A 25122-nucleotide genomic window follows, 5' to 3' on the forward strand; every position below is an offset into this window, starting at 1 on the left:
CATTTATTACAGAACCCTTAAGCAAATTTACAGTTTGGTCTTACGCGTCGCGCCTTTCATCATCTTCTCTTAAGAACAACTAATCTCAGTTGTTTGACTGTGTATTTTATTTCTGAACATGTCTGAAAGGTGTTTGAATTGAAAAGTTCATAATGGCTTAATTCAATTGGCCATATAGCTTAATTAACCATTGGTATGAAGTACGGGTCCACCGCGAATGGAGATTGGAGACGCAATGCGTAACTCTGTCCGATTTAGTTGGATCCGATTTCACGTGAAACTGTACAAACTGTTATTAGAACTGGGTACTTGAACTTCAAGAGCCGATCAGTTTGCTATAAATGAAGTTAAAATTTGGTAGAGGCGTCTCTCAGACCCATGCAAACACTCTTATGGTGGCTGATCCTTCTTTTATAAGCTGCAATTGTGCTCAGCACCTGCAGTTACTTTGCTGGCTAATTGATCTTACAGATTTTGCACACATTTGCAACGCAGACAAAGTGAGCCTATCACAGGGTGAAGCACAACTCCTTTCACGTAATTGCTTATCCATAGTCGATCATTACCCTTTTATTGGCAATATCCTTTTAATGCAAAGAAGTCATGGAAACCCCAGGTTTTATTCAAATAATATAGTTATTCAAATATTACAACTATTTAATCGTTAATCAAGTATTATATTATTTGTGAAAAACTATCAGTGCGTCATTATTCAAGTATTACCATATACATTTAAATTAGGCTAACTACACCGGACAAGGTAGTATATTTATGGTGCAGAGGTGTTGGTTGATGTTTAACAGTTTTATTGTAAATAAAGTATCATTGTTACATGGACCACTTGGATGCACACCATATGGACGAGACTTTTTTACCATCCCGGTGCGGGCGCTTCAAAGGTTGGTCGTTTCATCTGAAGAAAGAATAGTGATGAGCATCGCCACTCTTTAATCTACACGACAGATTGTGATAAATTTATAGCTAAAGACTCTTTTTTCCAACAGGCTGTTTGATTCAGCTGCCACCATAACTTTTTCAACTTACTGGCAATGCCACGCATATAACTTCATAATGAAAACTCATAATGGAAACTCATAATGAATGGTTAATGCGATTGTAATGTTTATAATGAAATGAAGTTAGAAAATACTGTATAAAACTAAATAACTCTACACATACCTATTTGGGTAACAAATAATATACCTGTCACTTCTAGCATGCTTAACCAGTACATAGCTTAAGTTTTTCCTTTCAAACTCTGTGAAAAAGGGTAAAGTTTAGAAGCTTTACTCATTTGGTAGCCAAGTTTGCATTTAACAATAAAAACTCGTAAAATTCACTGATAATTCACTAACCATAAATGTATGATTCCTCTCTAGAATATTCACTGATAATTCACTAACCATAGATGTATGATTCCTCTCTAGAATACCGAATCAATCAATGCAAGTTTGTATGTAACACAAAAGATTACCAGAAGTTTTAATAAAAAATTTAACACCTCGGGGCAAACTTACTCATTTGACTAAAGCAAAATTTATACTCTTCTTTTAATGCGTAAGTAACACCCGGACATACAGATCGCTTAAACTTGTCATGAAACTACAAATGTTAATCGATTTGAGATGGTTCATGGTTGCACAGTGTGTAACAAATGCTGAACCTAGGCAAAGCTACCTGACCTTTTATTTACAAGTTATCGTTTGTCTAAAAAGCACTCCGATCGCAGCCATCTGCAGTGATGGTATGAATAGCTGTAATGTTGCATGTATAGACAACTGTCTTTATTTTGGGGTACTTTCCGTCTGTCGAGTTTCACGTATTTTGTGGTCCCCAAAATGCCCTTCAGTGGTCCAAGTAGCCATAACAAATAGCCCAACCATGGAGTACACGGTAGGTGCTCAATGTGGATAATGGATATCTAAAAATGTTTTGTTAAAACTTTCTTGTTTAGTATATTCATAATACAAAGTTCAGCTGTTGCTGTTAAATTCTCATTTGTATTAACCAGGACTCATGCTAGTGCTGACAGAACAATTGCCTGAGATCTGTTTTCAGACAGCTGCAATACTCTTTGTCTATCTGGTATGCCTGGAGAAAATACTCAGGCTACATCGTCTGAGTTGTCACTCGTATTTGTGCACTGGTTGACTAGATAACGTTGCACCCTTTGCCCCTGTGCGGTGCTGTTGCCCCTACGTAATTAATGACTCTGGCAGCATCTGCCAGAGCATTCTTTAGGCAATAATTGATGGGGCTGGTAGGCTTCCAAAGGGTTTGCAGTTGGAAAAGCCAAATGCATAAATTTAGATATCCATTTGGGTGAAAATAAACATTGTTGATATAGCAAAGCTCAAGCAATACGTTTTATGACTTGGATACCCTGCTACTCATGTTCTTCTCCGTTTGCTAACCCTTTTAGCCAGCAGACAAGATGAGACGATCTGGAGAATTCTCTGGAGAAACGAGCGTGTTGTCATAGGCAATTATGTTTAGCTGACCAGTTTTCTCAGTTTCTAAACAAATCCATTAGAGGAGCCATTCTGCTGTTTAAAAGTGCGCTGAAGGCAGCTGCTGTTGATAATGTTTACATAGTGTAATACGCAGCCAGCTCGCACTCTCGGCTATCATCCCTATGCTTGGCCTCTGACTGAGCTGCCATGTGTTTGCTAACATTGGGTAAAGGTTATTACTATTGATGTGAGGGGTCGTAAGATAAGCATTTCTATTGACTCACTTATTAGATTGTATGTTTCTTGCAATCTCTCAGCATTTTTATTTCTTGTTGCTTTTATCATTGCTTCTGTAATAGTACCCTCAGTACTCCAATAAAAGCCACCATATCTGTAATTGGTTTCCATGCAATGAGTAGCAAATGCTCTGACATTGCCTTTAAATTGCATATGTAACTCTCGGCCTATATACATGTAGCTGTACAGTAAGAGTGAGCTCATACGGGATATTGCACTGACGGATAGTCACTATGTTTCCATGACTCAGTTAATTCGTCAGTCGTCATTCGCAAGATTGTCTGCAAGTTGGGCCGGTTGTGTTACTCGCAAATTTTTACTGAATATTTCATACTCGCGAAAGATAAAAACAGCATTTACGAAAAGCTATTCCATTTTAAACATTTTTTATACTTCACTCATTCTCATTTCGATTTGAAAAGTTCCGAATGCGGCACTTTGGCCTCTAGTGTAAAAGTCTTTTTTTTTCGCAAAATGGCTGTGTGAATGTGCATCATACGAATGTACATTGAAACACTTATCACATAGTAGCTCAACGTGGGCACAACTCCAAATTCACATCATAAAAACATGGTGACAATCTGTTGTTTCTCTTTTGCGCAGGACAATCCTATAGGAAAAGGCACAGGTCGTTATAAGAACCAAAGATTGTTTGACTCAAAGAGAGGTCATGCCTCTTTGGTGCCCTTAGATGGCTTGGTAAAATTGTCTTCCGTGTCACCCTCTCCCAGTCATACTCCCGATACTGGTAGTCAGCGCTCTCTGTCCCACGCAGCACAAGGTATGTGCAAGTCATTTTTAACATAACAATTTTAAATATTAAATTTGTTTTTCTGTCGGAAAGGCTGGCTTGAGTGGGATAGGCTTGGTAAAGTTCAGTTTTGCTCTTTGTATGCCTTCCGCTCTCTTAGCCCGTATATAACATAGCACTTCTTGTGGCAGCTGGAATTATTTCTGACAGGTGTGTTGTGGATAAGCTAATGTGAGACAACATAGGGCAGGTAACGCAATACCTCTCACAGATTAGTCCCACACATAGTTTGACTTCTATTTCAAATTGCGATACTGAAATGACACTGAGATACGATTTTGCTACATCTGCGTTTCATTCTTTTGTAGATTATGACTATCCTCAGATGGAGCAAGTGACCGCTGCCGCTGTCCTCGAATCTCTCGCGCTTGAAGAGAATAAATCCGAACCAGAGTTATCAGACCATAATAACAACAGCAGCAGGAGCAGTGATGTCCCTCGAGAGGATACAGCATTCGAGGCTGCCTCGTCACCAGGCCTCGAAATGAAACCTGTGGCTGAGTCACCAGGTATGGTGCTAGCTACATCTCCCAAATATAATATTTAACAAGAATGTGGTGATCAGTAATCTAATAATCTAAAGCCACGTATTCTGGATAGCTTCGATGACCAGATCGTGTCATCATTTATGTAAACAGTTCCAGATGAAATTAGATAGAAAAACGGATCAAATGGAAGACCAAGACTATTGATGAGTTTTAATTTGTGGCCAAGCATGTTACAAGAAGATCAACACTTCAAGTGGTCTGACATTTGGTGGCTTTTATGAAAACAGCTTCGCTTGAAATGACTAACATGACATACTAACATGACATTAACAGATGCTTTCACACAAATATAGTTCTATAGTACTGTTGACATACAACTCTGTTGTACAAAAATTTGCCTGCTTTTTCCTATTGGCTGTGAGAATAAAAGAAGAGACATTTTTTAATTACAGGTTTTGCAAATAGCTCGGGAAATAATAATTTTCACTGCGTGTTCGGTGATCGGGTCACAAATTTCCTTTGTTGCTTTTAAAACATTAGTACAGCATGCAAATTTTATGCTTTTGATTCGTTGTTTCTTGTAGCTGTTAAATCACTGTTCCGTATGATCTACTAAATTTCTTTTTAGTTCCATTTTGAAAGGTTTGTGTTCTACAGTAGGTCTAGTTTTACTTTAAAAACTGATCATTTTTATCTACTTTGATCTTGTGTTTGCACATAACTGACCAGGTCACATTACAACTGGACTTACTAGCTCAGTCTAACCTTGACTCACAAGCACCTCAACACATTCTTTTGACATCGGATGTAAAATTTGAGCTAATATCGGTCTCAACATACGAAGAAAGCTCTAGCATTTAATGTTCCAAGTGTCTCCAGGCGCGACAGTTTTGTAAATCTATACATATGTATGCAGTTCTCCTTTACATGGTTTGGTTCTATATCGCTCGAGTATGATTAAATTGTGCTTTGTGCCTTCCTTTTTCAGTTTTAAAATCATAGATCCTAGGACAACTAGTGCAAGTGATAGTAAAAAATGAAAAAGGCAATGCTTTTATTAAAATTTGAAGCAACAAATAATAGAAAGCAATAATAATAACGAGCAATAATAATAATAATAAAGCAATAATAATACGAGCAAGCTTCTTCAGATCAATCATTTATGTCAAAGATCTCTCAGACTAAAAAAAAGTGAAGGTGATATAAATAAAAAATTCTGAAATGGGTCAATGTTGGGGCTGGTTGTAATAGTTAAAAATAATTAAAAAGAGAAACACAAATTTCAAGTTGACATTTTCTAAGCTAGCCCATGGTAATATAATATATAATATCGCTATAGCGACCTTTACCTATGCACCGTCTGTCTACAGTAAGTAAAACTATGTATCAATTAGCTGTGTTCAGTAAAAAGGCCATGAAAACCTTTATCGACTATAACTTCATTTAATTTTTTTTCATCGTTTATATAATATATTTGTTTCATTTCTAGCTGTAATTACCTGAAGTATTTGAACTGCCGATCTAATTAAACAAAACACATTGTATGCTCCCAACATTGAATAATTTTAGCAAGTGAACAAAGTTTCTGAACAGATTAGGTTTGCATACCGAGGTTTGACTGGATGCATATGTACATGTAGGTGGGATGTGCAAACCATTGGAAAGGTAAATTGGTGCTGGTTAATGCACTAAGTGGTTTGGTAGTCCTATAGCTCTATTGTTTTATTCATGCATGCTAGGCTAATCACATGGGCTATGGTGTCAGTCATAACAGTTAAAGGTCATTTGGTTTATGGGCTATGAGCTTATCATTCGAGCTATCGTTTCATCATGTACATTAACAGTTATAGTCTAGCACGATTAAATGCTCTGTCGATCCTGTTGGATCGGAGCTTATTTTTAAAAATAACCAAATCGATTATTTCTGCTATTGGTGTTCAACTATCAATCACATACTGTATTTGCAATCGATGTACAACTAATAATCTCTTCTTTTCGCTGAGCTAATTTATGTAGCAATCTATCATTTTTTTTGACGTCATCAGGTCGTTTGCACATGCACTCGTTCACGAAAAAGCCGCCATATTTGTAGAAAACGATCGTTGTTCTTTTATTTACCAGTACTTTTAGGTGTTGTTTTGATACTATAATAAAAAATTGCAAACAAAAGCATTGTTTTCAAACATTTATTGCAAAAGCGTCGTGTTTTTAACGATAAAATTGTCTATAAAGATGGCCGACAACGATAAAATGACGTCACACAAAAAACGATAGATAAGTAAAATATATTTGAAGCTATCCTTTAAGCATGAGTATCCTAACCAATGTAATGACTATTTGCCCAATGAATCTATTGGATTCCATGTAGCTTAATGGTTATGTTTGCTGCCTCTAGATCAGGAGGGTCTCGATATCAAATCCATTGCATCTTTCATTGTTAGACTTTAATTCTTTAATTGCTATAACTGGACACACGGTTTAACATAAAGACAAACATTGAGATTTACTTATGTATACATATATATGGTCTACAATATGTATATATGTGTATGTATTGTATGTCTATATATGTATATATATTTACATATACTGTAGCTACACGGCATGTAGTGTAGTTGATATCTGCTGCTGCTACACATACTGATGCTACTAAAAGATGCGTTACGATGACTAACAAATTGACCAATAAGAATTGGCTTCAGTCATGATAAAGATGTGATGTCTGCGCTTGATTTTTTAGCACCATTATTGGACTATACTATAATGGTATCGTCAGCATACTTATCATCTAATATGGATAGTCAATGATTAGTAATGGAAATAATGCACTTAGGCTATTCACATCATTATATTTGGCTCCAAGAAAATGCTACACATCAATGATGAAAACAGCCAAGTATCAAAATGCTTTAGATTCATGACAAATCAAAGGGATTTAGGTAATTGCTGAATGCGTCATTTTAAAGGTTTTAAGAAAAGTTTTGGTTTATACTAGTGGCTTTCATGTATAACTTATAAATGAGAATATCTTTGTCCATATATGAATTGGTATTTATGTGAAGCATTGGTGTCAACACCATTTAAAATGGAATCGTAGATTAAATTAGTTTCAGTTGGAAATAAATAAAATGAAATCGAGATAATTAGAATCAATCACAATCATACTTCAACTTACGAGTTTAATGCAATTGAATATGTATTGATTGCTTTCCATACTCTGAAAAACACAAACAAAAACACTTAAAACAAGATATTGTAACAGAAAAAACATGTTGGTAATTGTCTTAACTTACCACATGCTTTCAAAAAGCAACAAATAAAAAATAATGCAAGAAAATGTGATTAATTAAAATGTAAAATTAAATACATGTAAATACAATAGCAGCTAATGCTAGTATTGGCCAAAGAGGGAGAGAAAAGTTATCCTTCATTACAACATTTCACTTTGATAAATTTGGATTCTGATGCACAGACTTGAAAGCAACCTTTTATTTTAAACTTAATGTAATTAAAATTTCTTTGGCGTTCATAGTTTTAAATTTCTTCTCACGGCTTAACTAATTTTTTCTTTTGTTTTGCTCACTCGATCGGTTGGTCATTTTAAGTAAACCTATCTAAGGACGTTTGCCTTTGTCGCCCTTTCAACATTTTGCCAAAAGGACAAACACAAGTGTCGTCAAAAGGGGCGAATGCACGACCACTAGCCAACTTGTCCAAATGTCTATTTTTATAGTCTTGATATATAGAACCGGCCTTACACATAGTATCGTTTCAGTTTCGTTGTCACCAGCTAATTGTTTGTCATTTATCCAAAACATGAGCAGTCTCTCATCTCGTTGTAAAGATCGCTAAGCCGTTTGGAAACTATGGTTAGTTCTGTTGCAGGCCTAATGCCCATAATATTATCCTTCTGTTTGATAATTGTTTATATTGTGGATGTATTTCTCATATTTTTCAATAATTTCGCATTTAATATCAATTCTTATCATTCACTTTTTCTTTGCATTATCCATCGTTGTTCCGGTTAACTTTCGGTCTACGCACAGTACTTTTAATTTACATAATTCTGCACTGAAAAATGCTTGGAAAAAAAACACGATTCAAAAGTATAGCCTGAACGATTGAAAAATACAGAGTAATGTTGTTCTGATAAACACTTCCGACATACTTGGCCACTGAATCACGTGCTTGTATCTCAAACATGGCTCGTATGTTAATGCTAAAACTTGCTTAAAAGCTGGCTCGTATCTCAAGTTTCTCGTGTGTTGGGGCACTCGTAAGTTGAATGAAGTGTGACTGTATTTCAGCCAGTTACGGTGTGCTGGTTTTACCTCTGCTAATGTAGACCAACATATTTGTATTGAAATGATACAGTGACTATGCTAAAGGTGCATTTTGTTGGTGTGTGTAGCCAGGACTTTAAAATTTTAAATGTTACCTTTTTAATTTTGTACTCTAGCTTATTTTGAGGGGTTTCTTCTCATAATTAAACATATTTAAATTACCGTTTCACTAACTGCTGGCGAGCTTTTCGTGAATTGATAACTTTTTCCGAGATTGAAGATTCATGTGTCGAATATTCTTGCTGATTGCTAGTTACTAGTACCCTGACAGTCCGGTGCACCGTGAGAGATCATCATCAGTCTAATGACTAATTGGTCTGCATGGTGGTCAAATGGTGCAGGTGGTAGAGTGTCTGTCTACTAAGCTGAGAGTTGTGAGTTCAAATCTTGTTGAAAACATTTTTTTTCTTAATGCGTAAGCGTGACTTCAGACGGCCATGGCCCTTATTATAGTAAAGATCGTGCTTCACATCGCTAGTTTAAGGGTGGCATTACGAAAGTCATATAGTTATGATTGCTTCAGTCCATCTGTCGAAGGCTGTGGGCTGACAAGCACCTGTGTTAGCATGGGTTGTTTGTCACATCCGATGACATATTGTTTCACGATTTTGGCATCTTTAAACTTATGAGTATTTCTATGAAAGCTAGCATGAAGACATTCCTTTCGCTCCTTAGCAGGTAGTTACCTCCCAACAGCATTGCCAAGGTTTTCTCTTCGTAAAGTATTTAATTATTGGTTGCGATTTAATAATGATGTATGTCAAGTATTAATTCATTAGCAGGAAATAATATGGTACTGATGAACATAGGCATGTGAGCGCGTTCGCTCATATAGCATTGACAGCTAATTGCATAAGTTGGGTGTGTGAGAGAGAGCCTCTTGACTTGCTACTTAATGCCTGCCTGATTGTTCTTTGAAAATCCTATCTTCATCGTGACAATTTGTGCTCTATTCATATTATAACTTGTTGGCGTATCGGATGAAGGCTGTATCATTCCTTGTGGCTGATTTTTCGCTCACTATCTCCCCATAACGGTTTCATCTGTGGATAGTGGGTTTTAGCTTCCCATTTCAATAGTTGTGATCCAATGGCAGCCCATGGTATTATTTTGAGAGGAGTTTGGAGTAGAGAGAGTTTGGATTGGGCTATACACTCATTAAAATTAAATTATTATAATATAATATTTGTATTTTAAAATTTGTCAGCTTTACATGTTTCATTGCAGGAGTGTCTGTCGAGTCATCTGCTCCTTCTCCTACTCACCAGATAGTGAATGGTGTAGCGGACACAAACATTGGTTCATCTCCCAACTTTGGTCAACCGGATAACTCCCATGAAATTCCAAGCATGCCAATTGAAACTCCGATTTTGGAGTTGTTCAACTCTAACCACATTTCAGCATCTATTGTGAGTAACGACAGTCAATCGGATGCAGACGACAACAGTGGTTTGACTGACAGTGCTTGTAGCACATCGTCAGAGCGCATTGATGTCTCCAAGCCTGTGAGACCAGTGAGGCGAAAATTAACTGGCTATCCTATGTCAAAGGCCTACTCTACTAAATCTCCTTTGTACTCGACAAGATCGACTCTCTCGAAGAATAAGTCAAAAGGCAAAAATGGTTTAGTTAGGATGCACTCGTTAGATGTACAAGACATGCATGACATAGTAGGCGACCTTGAACTTGCTTCGTCTCACGAATCCTTGTCTACGAGCTCTATAAATGAGAGACCATACCTTGACAGAGACACTTTCGTCAATGAGGCAGTTGAGATAGATATAACCGACTCGAATCGCAGCGATGATGTGTATGCGCTATCGAGACTTAGCGAATCGCCTCCACCTCCTCTCGAAGAACTCGATTCAGAGCCGCTTTCTTCACCCACTCGAACTCCCACTTCGGATGATCATTCCGCTGTTATTCTCTCTCCTCTCACCGAGAGGACTACTCCCATCTCATTCTCCTCTTTCGACAATCAAACTGACCCATCGAGTATGGCAAGTTCGTATGTGACTGTTGTACCAGCACCCTTAGCTGATGATCTTAACCACGATGGCGTGACTATAGAAGTTGTACCATACGCGCCCCCTCAGTTTGCGGGTGAAGAGCTAACAAATTTAGATCGCACTGTTTTCACAGGCCGCGGAAAGGGTATTGCGGGCTCGGCAACAGTTCACTCAGGGTTTATTGAATCTGTGCTTTATCTGCTGAGCTTATCAACTGACTTGCTGCTTCAAGACCTGGAAACATCTTACTCAGATATTAGGAATGTTCTTGTAGAGAGTGTGACCCTACCACTACAGAGGTTTGTATCATTCACCTCATATTTCTCTTTCCACTCGCTTTGTTCAAGAATGCTAATGATTTGCGGGTAGTATGGTGTATGCTGCAGTCATGTGTTTTTTCTTTATATTTTTTAATCGTTATAGTAATAAGTATGTCGCCTAGTCATGCATTGATTACTTGGCATTTACATCAGAAAGCCCAAGTTGCACATCTACGCAGATGAACTGGAGTAAAAATCCATACGCGGGTGAGTGACTTGCTGTGTCATTATGTCGACCGATAGTCATGGACTTGAGTAAAGTTTGCACTGGCGAGTCAACGTGTTGTAGAGGCGAGTTGGTGGAGGCACATGTAATGACTAACTGGAAGGAGGCGGTAGCTGAGATATCTACCGGGCGGATGTTACCAACCGAGGATATCAGAGAATTGCACAAGTTCCTCAACCTCCTTCTACAACATATAATCAGCATTCCTCCCCTTTATGAGCTAAAGTATGTGTGGTGTCCGTACTAAGTATATTGAATCTATCAATTCTATGGAGCAATAATAATAAACTGCTTTTTCAATTATTCTTTTTGTTATCAGGATTTCTTCTATTAAAATGCTTGTAGTTCTTACCATTAAAATGGAAAAAATTATCAGTAGTGTTGGAATTGTCTTCTCTTCACAGGGTGTACCATTCATTTTACTCAAGCCTTTAATTGCTTCTCTTTTCAAATAAGCATTATCCCACTGATTTATGGAAATGGCGTTTACATGCTCAATGATAGATGAAAGCTTCTATAGGAGACAAGATGCATTCGCCTTATTGTGATTTTATTGACACTTGATATGCGCAACACACAAACATGCTTTAAGTTGAACACACAAACATGCTTTAAGTTGAACACACAAACATGCTTTAAGTTGAACACACAAACATGCTTTAAGTTGAACACACAAACATGCTTTAAGTTGAACACACAAACATGCTTTAAGTTGAACACACAAACATGCTTTAAGTTGAACACACAAAACATGCTTTAAGTTGAACACACAAAACATGCTTTAAGTTGAACACACAAACATGCTTTAAGTTGAACACACAAAACTTTAGTAGATTTCATCCGAAAGTATTGGTATTTTTCTATCATTTATGATCATTTTTTACGTCTGAAGGTCTAACTGCCAGGATGCTTCCAGATTAAAATCGACAAAACTTGATCACAGTTAAAATGCTCAGATTAAGTGAAAGTGTAATTATAATGTCTGTAGTTGCAAAGAGACTGACAGAATAGAAAAGCGTAACACTCCAACTTGAACACAATATATCAACTATCGCAGCGATCACAACTAGTGACATCATTTTTCACATATTTCTCTTCTGAGCGTCTTAATTGCGATTAAGCTTTGTCGATTTTTATCTTAAAGCATCCCGACATTCAAATCATTTCAAACATTAAAATTTTTTGCAACTGATAAAAAAATGCCGATACTCTGATAAAATCTAATGTTTTGTGTAAGCTCATCTTTAAATCGTAAGTACGATCATCAGCTTTAGCAGAGTTCCGTTACCTGTAACAGAGCTACCTTATGTAATCATTATTTTGAAAATTATTTACCAATCCTTCGTTTTTTCGTGACGTCATTTTATCGTTGTCGGCCTTCTTTATAGACAATTTTATCGTTAAAAACACGAAGCTTTTGCAATAAATTGTTGAAAACGATGCTTTTGCTTGCAATTTTTTATTATAGTATCAAAACAACACCAAAAAGTACTATTAAATAAAAGAAAAACGATCGTTTTCTACAAATATGGCAGCTCTTTCGTGAACGAGTGCATGTGCAAACAACTTGATGACGAAAAAAAAATGATGGATTGTCTGTCATTGTGACAAAGTCGTGACACATGTGGCTTGCTAATAGTAAAATTTGTTTTTACCAAGTCATGCGATTACTCCCAGAAAACATTTTAGTACCTTCACAGCGCTTAAAATCTTAGAGTTTGAAGTTCATTTGAAGCATTTCATACTTGGTCTAGTCGCACATTCTTTGCCCGAGGATGGCACAGGAAGCAAAAAATATCATTTTCGTGAATATCGTGACTCTTTAGTCATGCGTGTTTGTTTATGTTAAAGTGTGCGTGACAAACTGCCTGTATTTTTCTCTATTAAATGATATGTCACAAGTATGGCTAGATCATTGGATTAAAGAATCAATAACCTTCTGTAGAGGTAGCCAAAGATATCACTTACAAATCAATGGCAAAAAGCTCATTAACTAAAAAAGTGGTCGAGTTAAAATGAGAGTTGTCTCCTCATTAGATGCAACTATTATGTTCAGACAAGCTGTCTTATTTGTTTGGGTTTGATTTTTTTGGGTTTGATTTTGGATTTGTTTGATTTTTAAAAGAGAGATAGAATGAGATGGAGAAATTGAGTGCCAGATTTGTTCAACATCGGCTAAGCTAAATTGCCTTTTGCATTTGAAGATCTCAACATAAGAATGATCAATGTCACATTCTCTCAAAATTTTAGGTTTAGTTTTCCTTAAATAGTTCTGGTCACAAAGTTTAGTCTCTGTGACAAACTTTCAGCAAAAATGATCTAGGTCCAGAGATATTTCTGCTTGAAATAAACTACCTTAGGATGCTTATGTATTCGCCTCATCTAACTTTCGCGTTTTTGCGGAGTCATCCACTCGCGAAAATTTCATGAGCGAAACTAAACTATCATAACGAATGAGCGAAAAGGCGGAATTAAATAGCTTTGTTCATTGATAGTCCAAGAAACAAATGGCAGCAAGCGATCAAATTGCATTATCGATCTCGCCCACAAAATTCTACCTGCGGTTCACAATTACAAACTAGTCCCAAATTGAAATTTTTTTATTACCGGTGAACCAAACCTGAGGAATCTAATTATGTTTGTTCCACTGCATTTATTTTCACATCACTATATTTTCGCACTCATCAAAGCTGCGAAATTAAGTTGCAGCGAAATTTTACTCTGTATGCTACTCACGAAACTAAATACTAGCGGAATATAAGTGTCCTAGGGTAGCTCTTTGCAAAACTGATCATTGTCCAGTCACGTGAGTACCTTCAGCCAATAGTAGCACATGACTTGTTTGGGAATTTCCAATTTAAAAACTAATATTTTTTGCTTGAAACCCCATATTTTACTGCAATATAGCGTTTAAAATGAGATTATTATAACATTGTAACATTATCATCTAATAAAACATCATGCATAGAGTTGTCAATGATTTCCAAAGTAAAACGATCAATATCCGTGTGGCGGTTTTAACTTAGGTCATGTTGTGTCACACCAAATTATGTCTACCGCTTCTTTGTTGATCATATTTACAGGTAACATCCTTATTGACCACCAGCTAAAAGGTTTCTATGATATAAGTTTTGATTCTTTGTAAAAAAGTGTGTAAACTTTAAAATGGCTATATCTCAAGTTGGAACAATTGTGACATTGATCATTCTTCCATTGAGGTTTTCATTTGTTAACATCCGTCGCAATGCATTGACACAAGTTCGCAAAAACTATCAGCTTTTGTGATATAAAAAATTGGACTATTGGCTTTGGACTATTTCCAGACTGACTTGCATTAAATTATTCTAGTAGATTTTGCATATATACGCCTGTTTTAAAATGATGCTCGTGTACGGAACCCATTTTTGGCACAATGTTACTGAAGAGGTCTTGATTGTGTGTTTAATCTTGCCAAAACATCTTTTTAGAACAGCTCTAATTGATCAGTGATCACTGATCACTGATCAATTAGACTTTATTATGAAATTAGAAAGAAACACTAAAAATGAACTCGCTCTTTCCTACAGTTGAGCTTAATTTTAATCTTTAATAAGTCTGCGCTTTGGCTTGGTAATTAGCAACTTATTGCTGTTGATCCTCCCCTTGTTAGGCCTCGTCATGCTCAGTTCCTCACAATCAGCTTTGTAATTTACATTCGTTAGCTAATGGTCATATGTACAGTCCGATCTTAGCTTCAGGTCTTCTCTATATAGAAGTTTTTCGATATTCAGCAAACTTTGGAGCAAATACAGTCAAACATGGATAACTCGAACTTCAAGGGACCGAGCAAAAGTGTTCGAATTATCAGAGCGTTCAAGTTATCAGAGCACTGTCACAAGTCCATATATTTACTTATTTATTAGTAGATACATGTACGTATACAAACTATAATATAAATCAAAAGCACAAATGGCTTGTTTCAAATTAAATGCTTCTAATGTAAAGTTTAAAACGTTTTCATGAAAAAGTATAGAGATTTTTCTATCACTTGAGATTGGTTTGTTGTTTGAGGAGATGTTATTGCCAGGACGTTTTTCAGATTGACATTGGCAAAACTTGATCGTTGTTGAAGTGCTCAAAAGAAAAGACATTTTTTTCTTTTTGGGGTTTTACCCACGATCAATTTTGCTGTTTTTTCTTGAAGTTTATGCAGATTACCTTACTTTACCTGGGATTCGTTAAGAGCAACACTCCGAGGCAGTTCAATTAGAAATTTTACGAGGTTTTACGTTACATTCTATATCACTCACGCTTTTTTAATAGATACTTATTGAATGTACACACGTATTCTGTGTTTAGGTCAAACGATGAATAGTTGTCTTGTAGCTCAGACAACGTATACGTTTAATTACAAGAATTTTTAAGACGATTTAAACATTCAACATTCCGACGTTGATTCAACACGGAATCAACGTCGGAAAACTATTCATCACGGGCTAGCTGGGTTACGCCACGCACTCAAGGATTTTCGCCACGCACATACAAAACAAAAACAACATGCGATTTTTGTTTTGTATGTGCGTGGCGAAAATCCTTGCGCGTGTGACCCGGCTAGCCTGTGCTATTCATCGTATCGCAGTATAAATCAAATTTCACCAAACTTTTAGAAAAGTCGTTGACAAAAATATTTTGCCGATGGTGGTAATAACGACGCTTATGAATTACGAAAAGATGAATTTTACCTCTATGGCTTTGAATAAAGTGATTTTCTAAAGCGATAACCGTTTCGGTAGCCGTTGGGCAAAAAAACAGTTCGAATTAACAGTGTTGAGTTCGAGTTATCTATAGCAATTTATCATTACGTGGGAACGGACCAAAGGAAATGTTCGAATTAACCATGTGTTCGAGCTATCCGTGGACGAGTTATCCATGTTTGACTGTATTTATCTCAATCCATGATGTAATTGTCTTATTTAGTTGATTACCTGTGATCGCAACTCCAATGTTCATGTTCCACTTGGCATTCAAACTCACTCTAATGTCTTCGAAATTTTGGACATACTAGGTTTAAATTAAAATGTATAATAATAGAAAAGCATGAGCAAACATCTTTGATTAAGTTTTTTTAAACTAGTTTGTTATCTTGAAGAGATAATTTCTGTTAATTTATAAATGCAAGGCAACATAATTTCACTATCTCTATTGTAACCTCTACCTACACACTGCCCGTGTCTTGTATTCCCAAGACTACGTCTGAATTCGTCTGTCTCTGACGTCTAGACAGTGTGGGAATAAAAATCTCTTTATTGATCGTTGCTTCATTAATTTATTTTCTGACATTTAATTAAATTAGTTTTTCACTTTCTATTTTTTTAATAGTTTCATTTGATGCATTTGTTTTGAGGCTAGATGTCGTTAATAGTAAGTATTTATCAGTAAGGTTTTTCACCTGTATAACGAATGAAATGTTTTCTTTTGTGAATTATTTATTGCAAAACAAATATTGGAACTGATTAACTTTAGTGTCAAGGTTTGATTAATTGCAATTAGCTGGCAAGTGGCAGCTAGTCAGCGCTGGACAGTTTCAAATAGTTGCTAACGATTTTCCATCATTAGCTGATATGTTGACCCAGAAAGTTACCCAGTGTTTCCAAGCCTGCCATTCGATGCTATTTTAAATTGTAGGCCGCTGACTTCACTTTTCCATCTAAAAATTTAAAAAACTTGATATTTTTACAGAAACTTTTTAGAAGACACATTGTATGATGCGTTAGAGAAATATTTATGTTTGCAGCAATCGGCAAACTGGATATGCAATGGATCTGGTAGTCTGCCAGGATGCCAGGGTAGGGTTTCCTTCCATACAGATATTACTAGAGAAGACTTGCATTCAACGCAAGGTTAAATTTATCAAGGTAGGTTTGTAGGCCTCTGTTATATTAGTCATTCATAAAGCTACTCTATGTCATATTAGTCATTCATAAAGCTACTCTATGTCATATTAGTCATTCATAAAGCTACTCTATGTCATATTAGTCATTCAAAAAACTACTCTGTCATATTAGTCATTCATAAAGCTACTTTTGTCATATTAGTCGTTCATAAAGCTACTCTATGTCATATTAGTCATTCATAAAGCTACTCTATGTCATATTAGTCATTCATAAAGCTACCCACAGCTGCCAATGTTAACAATTGTTGTTTTTCCTGCAGGTACCTGAATTCCTCATACTCATAGTTTCTAGATCAGCCATGGAATTGGTGTTCCCTAACCTCCACATCGACCTTACGGATGTCCTTGAATACGGTTGGTAGCACGATACTTAGTTCATTTTTTTTCAAAGCTTTGTCTCCTGTTGTATGAGCTTTGTGTAACATAAGTTGTCAGATAATAAGGTTGCCCTATACCAGAGATCGACAGCCTGTGGCTCTTTCATACTTCTGTTGTGGCTCCCTGTGACTTTTAAAAATAAAAAAGGACTTAAATTTGTGTATGTTCACTTCAAAACATTATTCTGAATTTGAGGATTATAGTCTTATTAAAATGAAACATTTTGAATCGTCCAAAATATGCTTCACATCCGGTGTGCGACACTCGATTGACTGGCCTACCTCGCGTGTTTGGCAGCCTCCATATATCTGGCATACCACTAGCGCAATTTTTGATCTCTGCTTGGAGGATAAATTGCTGGTAAATCCAAGAAACAGAGTTTTTGAAGATAACAGAATGTGTAATGCTACGTGGTCAACTGACTGCTCCGGTACGCATGATGGCACACAGAACCTTACTGTACACTCTTTTGTTCATTCAATGCCATTAAATTTGGATGAGTTTGAATGGTTATTTCATAAATATGAGGAAAGCAGCTGACAGCACGCTGTTTGTATTTTTCTTTCTCAAATATAAGGACTCAAATAGACATCGGGTATCATATTTGAAATTAAGCATTTGAAGCTGTTTTTTTCTATTACCCATACAACGTAGGGCATTCACCTAGTACGTCCGTATATATCAGATGTAAAATTGGATTGTGGTTTCTAGTACATGTTTAATTGGAGGAGTTCCCAAATGGGTTTTGGAGTAGGAAAGGTTTCTGACCCCCTGTCCTACATATAATAAATCTCAAATTGACTACATAGATTGAAGTGCAATGATGTGCTTTGGAGTTGTCATCTCAATTATTTTATTTTGCTTGGCTTTCTATTAGATTTACGCAACAAAGTTATCTTTGCCTTTGTGATAATTAAGAAAGTTACTAAGGAAAAGGTAACATGTCAAGAACAGGCATGTCAGACGCTATTTGCTCTGACTTGTTGGTTGATTGTTACAATCATCAGTCAAAAGATTCTAGCATCGGCAACGAGTATCCAGTATTTCCGTTACTTCATTGCTAACAATTAATGACATGACCAATCAAAAGTTCTATGAAGCTGTCCCATATGTACTCTGCTATGTAAATGAGGTCAGTAAAAAGCATAAAGCAATAAAACCTGGCTCACTCTGGACATTATTTTGAACTGCATAAATAACCTTGCCGTCTATCTCATTAAAAATATGTTTGCGTACAATCAAAACATGTACATACCAAACAAAGACAGCCTTTTTCATAATTGTCATCATATGTCAAAACCGCTGTATGTTGAAACAATTATTCGTATAGGATAACTAGACATTGTATGTCGGAAATTACTTTGTATGTTGAGACCATTCTTTGCTAAAAATGCATTTCAAAACATTCATATGTCAAAGTATGATTGTTCTTCTTTCCGGAATTAATGATTTGGCTATCTGTTTGGTTGATCTGTTAAAGCTGTGGGCACAGACAAATTATTGCCCTGTGTTCAAATCTCGTACGATGTAATCTTTTTCTCCACCTCTAGACATGACTTGGAACAGACAGACCCGGCTCTTAGTGTAGTAAAGATTTTGCAGTCTCTTATTGGGAATTGTGTGCTCGTTCATTTCTCTCTACTCAAAGCTTAAGAATATTGTAAATTAGTCATTCAACTTTTTAAACGATCATGTTTTTAATTTAGTGCTTTAAAAAATTATCAAGCTTGATCAAAACTAAAAAAGACATGCCGCATCCTCATGCACTGTTTATCCATCTCTATGATATTATATTTCGGAAAAAGACATGCCGCATCCTCATGCACTGTTTATCCATCTCTATGATATTGTATTTCAGAAAAAGACATGCCGCATCCTCATGCACTGTTTATCCATCTCTATGATATTGTATTTCAGAAAAAGACATGCCGCATCCTCATGCACTGTTTATCCATCTCTATGATATTGTATTTCAGAAAAAGACATGCCGCATCCTCATGCACTGTTTATCCATCTCTATGATATTGTATTTCAGAAAAAGACATGCCGCATCCTCATGCACTGTTTATCCATCTCTATGATATTGTATTTCAGAAAAAGACATGTCGCATCCTCATGCACTGTTTATCCATCTCTATGATATTGTATTTCAGAAAAAGACATGTCGCATCCTCATGCACTGTTTATCCATCTCTATAGTATTATATTTCAGAAACAATAGCTGTTTCTCATTATTTGCTCATCGCATGCACGAAATTAAATCCCAACTCAGTAGTTGAAGTCTGACAGACCTTTCATTTTGACCTCTCGTGTGTGATCTTACTTACTCAGTCTGTTTGATCTATGCTAAGCTGCCGGAAACAGGCTAATCATAGACTAATGCTAGCTCTTATCACTCAGAGTAAAGTCTGCCTTAAGTAGCTGTGACAATATCCTTAGTGTAATATTACTCTGTCTTAGGCTGTAATCTTCACACAGCTGTCGTAAATCATAATATTAACTTTGTTAAATTTTGGTTGTGTTAAGGATTTTATTTAAATCTGTAACGCGGATTGAGAGCAGCGCCTCTAGGTTGATTACTTACACAAATCGGAACTCGATGTAGGTGATAGTGTGTAGAAAGTGTACTGTTCAAGGTCTTTTTGCTTTCATATGCATGCTAACTATTCCGGAAGGGCTGAAAGATGAACTTACACAGAACTTAAGTAGATTTTATCAGAAAGTATAGGTATTTTTCTATTACAGTGGAACCTCGGTTCTCGAACACAATCCGTTCTAGAAGGTTGGTCAAAAACCGAGTTGTTTGAGATCCGAAACAGATCTCAGAAAATGTTAAGCAAAATGGCAAAGACACAAATAACATAAGCATAAATGTAACCCTGGCTAATCGTACGTTCGCGTTGTCGTAATCTTCCATACGAAAGATTACGCTAACATGAACGTGTAAAAATAAAAAAAGGATAAAGAAAAGAATTATGAATAGGATTTTTTACTCAGCTACAGGATGTTCTTTTCTCTTAAAATATCTATCCAATGACACTTGCTTCTGCCTTCTATTTAGCACTTTTCGGAAGTGCTTCATGATAGTGTCGTTAAAGTCATTGATGACTCTGGTGGCTGCAGCTTTCTCGGGGTGGTGGAGTTCGACGAAATTCTGTAACTCGGCCCATTTGCTACACATTTGTTTAATCTCGGACAATGCGACAACAGTTGGTCACGGAGAGAGCGATCTACACCCGTACGCCGCTCAGCATTCCATCCTCACGTATGCACTCATGCGTCGTACCGGCGTTCGAACTCCGATTTTTGTTCGAACTACGAAGCAAGAATTTCTCGAATTTTTTGTTCGGACTCCGATTTGTTCGAACTGCGAGTCGTTCGAAAACCAAGGTTCCACTGTATTGTAAATGTTTTTATGCTTGAGATGATCTGACTTCCAGGATGTTTCAAGATTAAAATTGGCAAAACTTTATCGCTGTTCAAACGCTCAGATGAAAATTACACGCGAAATGACATCACTAGTTTGTTATCTTTGCAACTATAGACGTCATAATCCCACTTTCGCATGATTTGAGCATTTTAGTTGCGATCAAATGTTATCGACATTAATCTTTAAACATCCTAGCATATAGATCACTTTAAACATGAAAAACAATCGCAAATGATAGAAAAATATCGATACTTTCTAATAAAATTTACTAAAATTTTCCGCAAGTTCATCTTTCATGGTTTTTAGCAATTCTATCAGGATATGCTATCCATCAGAAAGTTATAGTAAGCCTCTTCTATTCTTGCTGCATGATAGTTTCAGGTAGATTAGTCTTGTTTTATTAAAGCTCTAACAAGCTAACACCGAGCTGTGGTGCAGTCATCTTAGCTCGGCGTGAAGCCGAGAGGTTATAGACCAAGTAGAAGAGTCTGACTTTTTCAGCTTACAATACTTGTTGACAATTTTGTGATGAGCTACTGTCTGTAGCGAACTGAGTTCGTAACAATTCTAGTTGGATATTAAAAATGGCTGTTTTACATGCCTGCTGCCTCCCAAAACTATTGCTCACAGCTTTGCTATAATTTTTATTATATTCTTTTTTGTGTTAATTTTGCGTCTGATGCAATGAATGGTATGCTGTAACAACATATAGAGCTGTGGTAATTGAAAGCTTAATTTTAAAAGAAACGGAGAACCCGACATGTATTCTATCTTCTCTGCATTCAAGTTGTCAATTGTGATATCTGAGAAATCTGTTAATTCTCTTCAGATTCATAATCAAAACGATTGACTGATACTTCTTTTCAAGGTCATGTTAAAAATATATTTTGTGATACATTACAAGTGTTACCAGACTGTGAGGTATTGTCCTAGACTTTCCAGGAATAGCATAGCTCAGCGTATTTTAATACATGTAGGTCCTAGCCTCCTAGGCATATGGGAGCTTGTCTGAAATAATGTCATGGATGATTCAAGGTCAGGTTAAATTGGGCACGAGTGAGAACTAGTATTGGGTCATTGTAGCCCGGAGAATTTGCCACATGTGTGGCGAGAGAGCAGTTTTTGAGTGCCCAGAGTGTTATGAGCATGAGCTGGCTGACCTGTCTGCCGCCGCCTTTTGTGAATCCTGCTCACAGACAGTAAGTAGATCTACATGTAGAATGGGTATGGCACAGGCGTTCATTTCACCATTGCTGAAACTGATGGCTTCTCCACACTGCTGTCGTAGAATAGGCTGCTTAGAGTGAATATCTTACCTGCTTGGGAGATTATTAGAGCATTTGTAAAGAAATCTGTATTTTTTTCTATTCTTCTGTCGAGGCTCTCTTTATCATCAGTGCATATCATTTATACTAATGACATATCTTGTTTCTGCTGCTAGAGTAGCCGCTTATTTAGCTTTATTCACACTGACTTATTAAATTTATTTATGTCGCCAAAATGCTAGTTGTTTTGTTTATCACAAGGCTAGGTAATTAATCAATCATGCTATTTATTTATATATACATTCATATACTATTTATTAACTGTCACATATTAATTTTATTTTAAATGCTTGAAAAGGCTCTTGGCAGTTTGCTGAAGTATTTTTAGACAGTAAATAAGTGAGCTTTAAAATACAAGTTTCTCATTAAAGTAAATACGGTGCATTCAGAGATGTTCTTCCCCATTGGTGTAAAAAATTGTGACAAATGTAATGAAAAGAGTCTAAGTGATATTACAAATTGTCATAACAACTCAAAAATTTCAATAAGGTTTCTTTAAAAAAGTTAGAATCTTTAATTTGAATTGTTCTGAGAGCTAATCATAGCCTATCACGATTACCATTAAGCCTTTGAAAATAAAAACTTGGTCCACCATGCAAAGAGAAAAACAACAATTTGTCTAGACATCCCTATAGTGAAAGTCAAATTTTAGTTGTCAGTTTTTCGGCAACATAAAAACTCAATTTTTATTAGTACTTTTTATGGTAAATTTATTATTTTCAGTTGGAGTTTTAGTTGTTTGTCAAACTATTCCAGCTGCTTACAGCTCTTCTGGTCCCAACATTTTTTCTGATGATTATCTGAGGTTAGTAGCTCCTTTATTTTGCTTCATAAAATTTTAAGAGACATTCTAGTTAGTCTTTAAGGTTTAGTCTGACGTGGCGCTACGGCATAAAACCACAGAATTTGGTGATTGTCAAATTAAAGGGTTAACATTATCACATTCTGTTTGATTTCTCAGGTACACAGGCATGCAAAGAGAAGCAAACACCTGCCGGTCCAGCTGAAGGGGGAAGAGGAAGGCCTAGATGAAGGCACAGTGATGCTGCTCAAGGGTGTTCTGACAGTCAGAGATGGTCATTATTTGAGCATATCCGAAACATCTGATCTGATATCATCTGCTAGTAATGAATGGCTCCACTATGACAGCGTAGCACACCTTCAAGGTAATGTTGGGGTAATTTTTAACAAGCGATGTCATATCGGATTATGGGGTGAAAGTAGGCCATTGATTGGCTCATTTTATTGGGACAGTCAGTCGCACGGAAGAAGAGCATGGAACTGACAACTAGTCTCTTTAATTTGTATCCGATCCGAGCAGCATGATTTTAAATAATCCTTATCAGCTATAGCAGCAACAGGCAAGAGGTCGATGCACCGCTTGTATATCTACCAGATGCTAATTATGTCAGCTATACTGTCGATGAACTGTTAAGAATAGTCCTTGTACCTCATTTGCGCATGAGCAAAATATTACAAGTTGAAAGTTTGTCAGACACTCCATCTCCATTATACTCCATCTTACAGACCCAGGTACTGGTGCTGCTGCTGAGTACATACCGGAAGTGAGTGGACTGGGAGATCTTGCCAACTGGCTCTCTATGGATGCCTACGATGAGGTGGCTAAAGACATCAATTCCATACCAGCCGATATCCAAAGACTTCTTCAGGACTGTTGTTTATGCGTGTATAGCAAGTCTTAGCCAAAGCTTTAGCCTTGCCTGGTTTGTTATAGCCTTAGATATTAAATTTATAGTCGACTCATCTAATGCTCTTATCCACGGAGTTGCTTTACCTTACACATTCATAACGTTCCACTCGCTCTTCCGATCTTTTGCAAATTTGGTCTCTATTAGTGTGATATCAAGTGCACTAAGGCAAGAGTTGAAGAAGACATAAAACGTAAGACAATAGAATTAACTGTACACCCAGATATAACATTTTTATATATTATTGATGGCTAAGATATATCACCCTCAACTTTAGATAAGCTTTAATGTATACTAAGAATAAACCCTTTTGTGCTGACTGATTTACTTATACACTCAGATTTAGCTATATTTACAACTATTCAACTTTAGACAGTTCAATGGAGCATTTTTGATCTACAATTAGGGACTGATGGTTGTGATACAATATATATATATATATGTATATAGGATGTAACAATGTATAGCATTATATGAACACGCTTATACATGTATCTGTATCTTCATTTTTGCTTCTCTCTTGTGTCTGTAAATATTTTTGTAATTCAGATAAAAGTTGCTGAGTTCAGACATATTTGTGAGCATAAAATGCTACAGGAAGGTTCATTGAGTATTTATTTTAAATTTATTTTTATTTTTTCTATCCTCGAAGTTGAGCACCGGGAGTTATCCAATCTCTGACAGTTTGGACCAGAAATTCATATATTATGCACCAAGGTTCTACAGGCATGCGTGTATTATATACTCTTCGTATTGTCTGAGCTTTCCAACTCTAACAAAAATTATGTTTGCCCTCTGCTTAGTTTATCTTTGTTGCCATCATAAGATGGTTTTTACTATGGATCTGCTGTTTAAACGTATTACCTTAGAAAAGTGTTTTTTAGTTATCATTTTATCAGTTTGATGCCTCTAGGTATAGATCTGTGATAATTATTATATATATATATATATATATATATATATATATTAACAGACACTGTATTCATTCTAATAAATTTCAACATACAATGTAAACACGTGAACAGCAAATTCCTTTTTGTATAAAAATAGTAATTGTTATTTCAAAATGTGCACCAGTAGATTGTAGAAGCTAAGAACTCTGTTGCACATTCTTATTCAGAAAATGGTTCAACAACGGCTGAACGCGGTCTACTTCTACGAAACACCCGACATCCTTCCTTATATCGTCTTTTGACCCCACAGAACTCGTGTCGACAGGCATAGCAGAATATTGCAATCAATGCAAGTTCGACCGCTATAGACACAGCGAGGACAGTTGCTGAATACTCGATTGTAAAGAGGTTCTTGCAATGTGTCAAGCTCAGTTCACCATCTCGTAGGTTGTCGTACAGACAATTAAGGCCTATTTGTATTGGGTAAATCGCAGCAAATGCACCAACT

General features: G+C 36.3%; 1 protein-coding gene across 1 annotated transcript in view; it reads left to right on the forward strand.

Moving 5' to 3' along the window:
- The window catches only part of LOC137393021 (ubiquitin carboxyl-terminal hydrolase CYLD-like), a 31393-nt gene extending 6671 nt beyond the window's left edge, over window positions 1–24722 (forward strand). Inside the window, exons 5-13 of the mRNA XM_068079402.1 lie at window positions 3354–3531; window positions 3870–4070; window positions 9620–10700; window positions 11011–11172; window positions 16721–16841; window positions 17140–17233; window positions 21771–21886; window positions 22974–23178; window positions 23540–24722. Of these exons, the coding sequence (XP_067935503.1) occupies window positions 3354–3531; window positions 3870–4070; window positions 9620–10700; window positions 11011–11172; window positions 16721–16841; window positions 17140–17233; window positions 21771–21886; window positions 22974–23178; window positions 23540–23715 (2334 nt within the window). The 3' untranslated portion in view covers window positions 23716–24722. The remainder of the gene's footprint in view (window positions 1–3353; window positions 3532–3869; window positions 4071–9619; window positions 10701–11010; window positions 11173–16720; window positions 16842–17139; window positions 17234–21770; window positions 21887–22973; window positions 23179–23539) is intronic.
- Window positions 24723–25122: the final 400 nt, after the last annotated feature.

This window comes from Watersipora subatra, chromosome 4, assembly GCF_963576615.1.
Source record: "Watersipora subatra chromosome 4, tzWatSuba1.1, whole genome shotgun sequence".
Lineage (NCBI taxonomy): Eukaryota > Metazoa > Bryozoa > Gymnolaemata > Cheilostomatida > Watersiporidae > Watersipora > Watersipora subatra.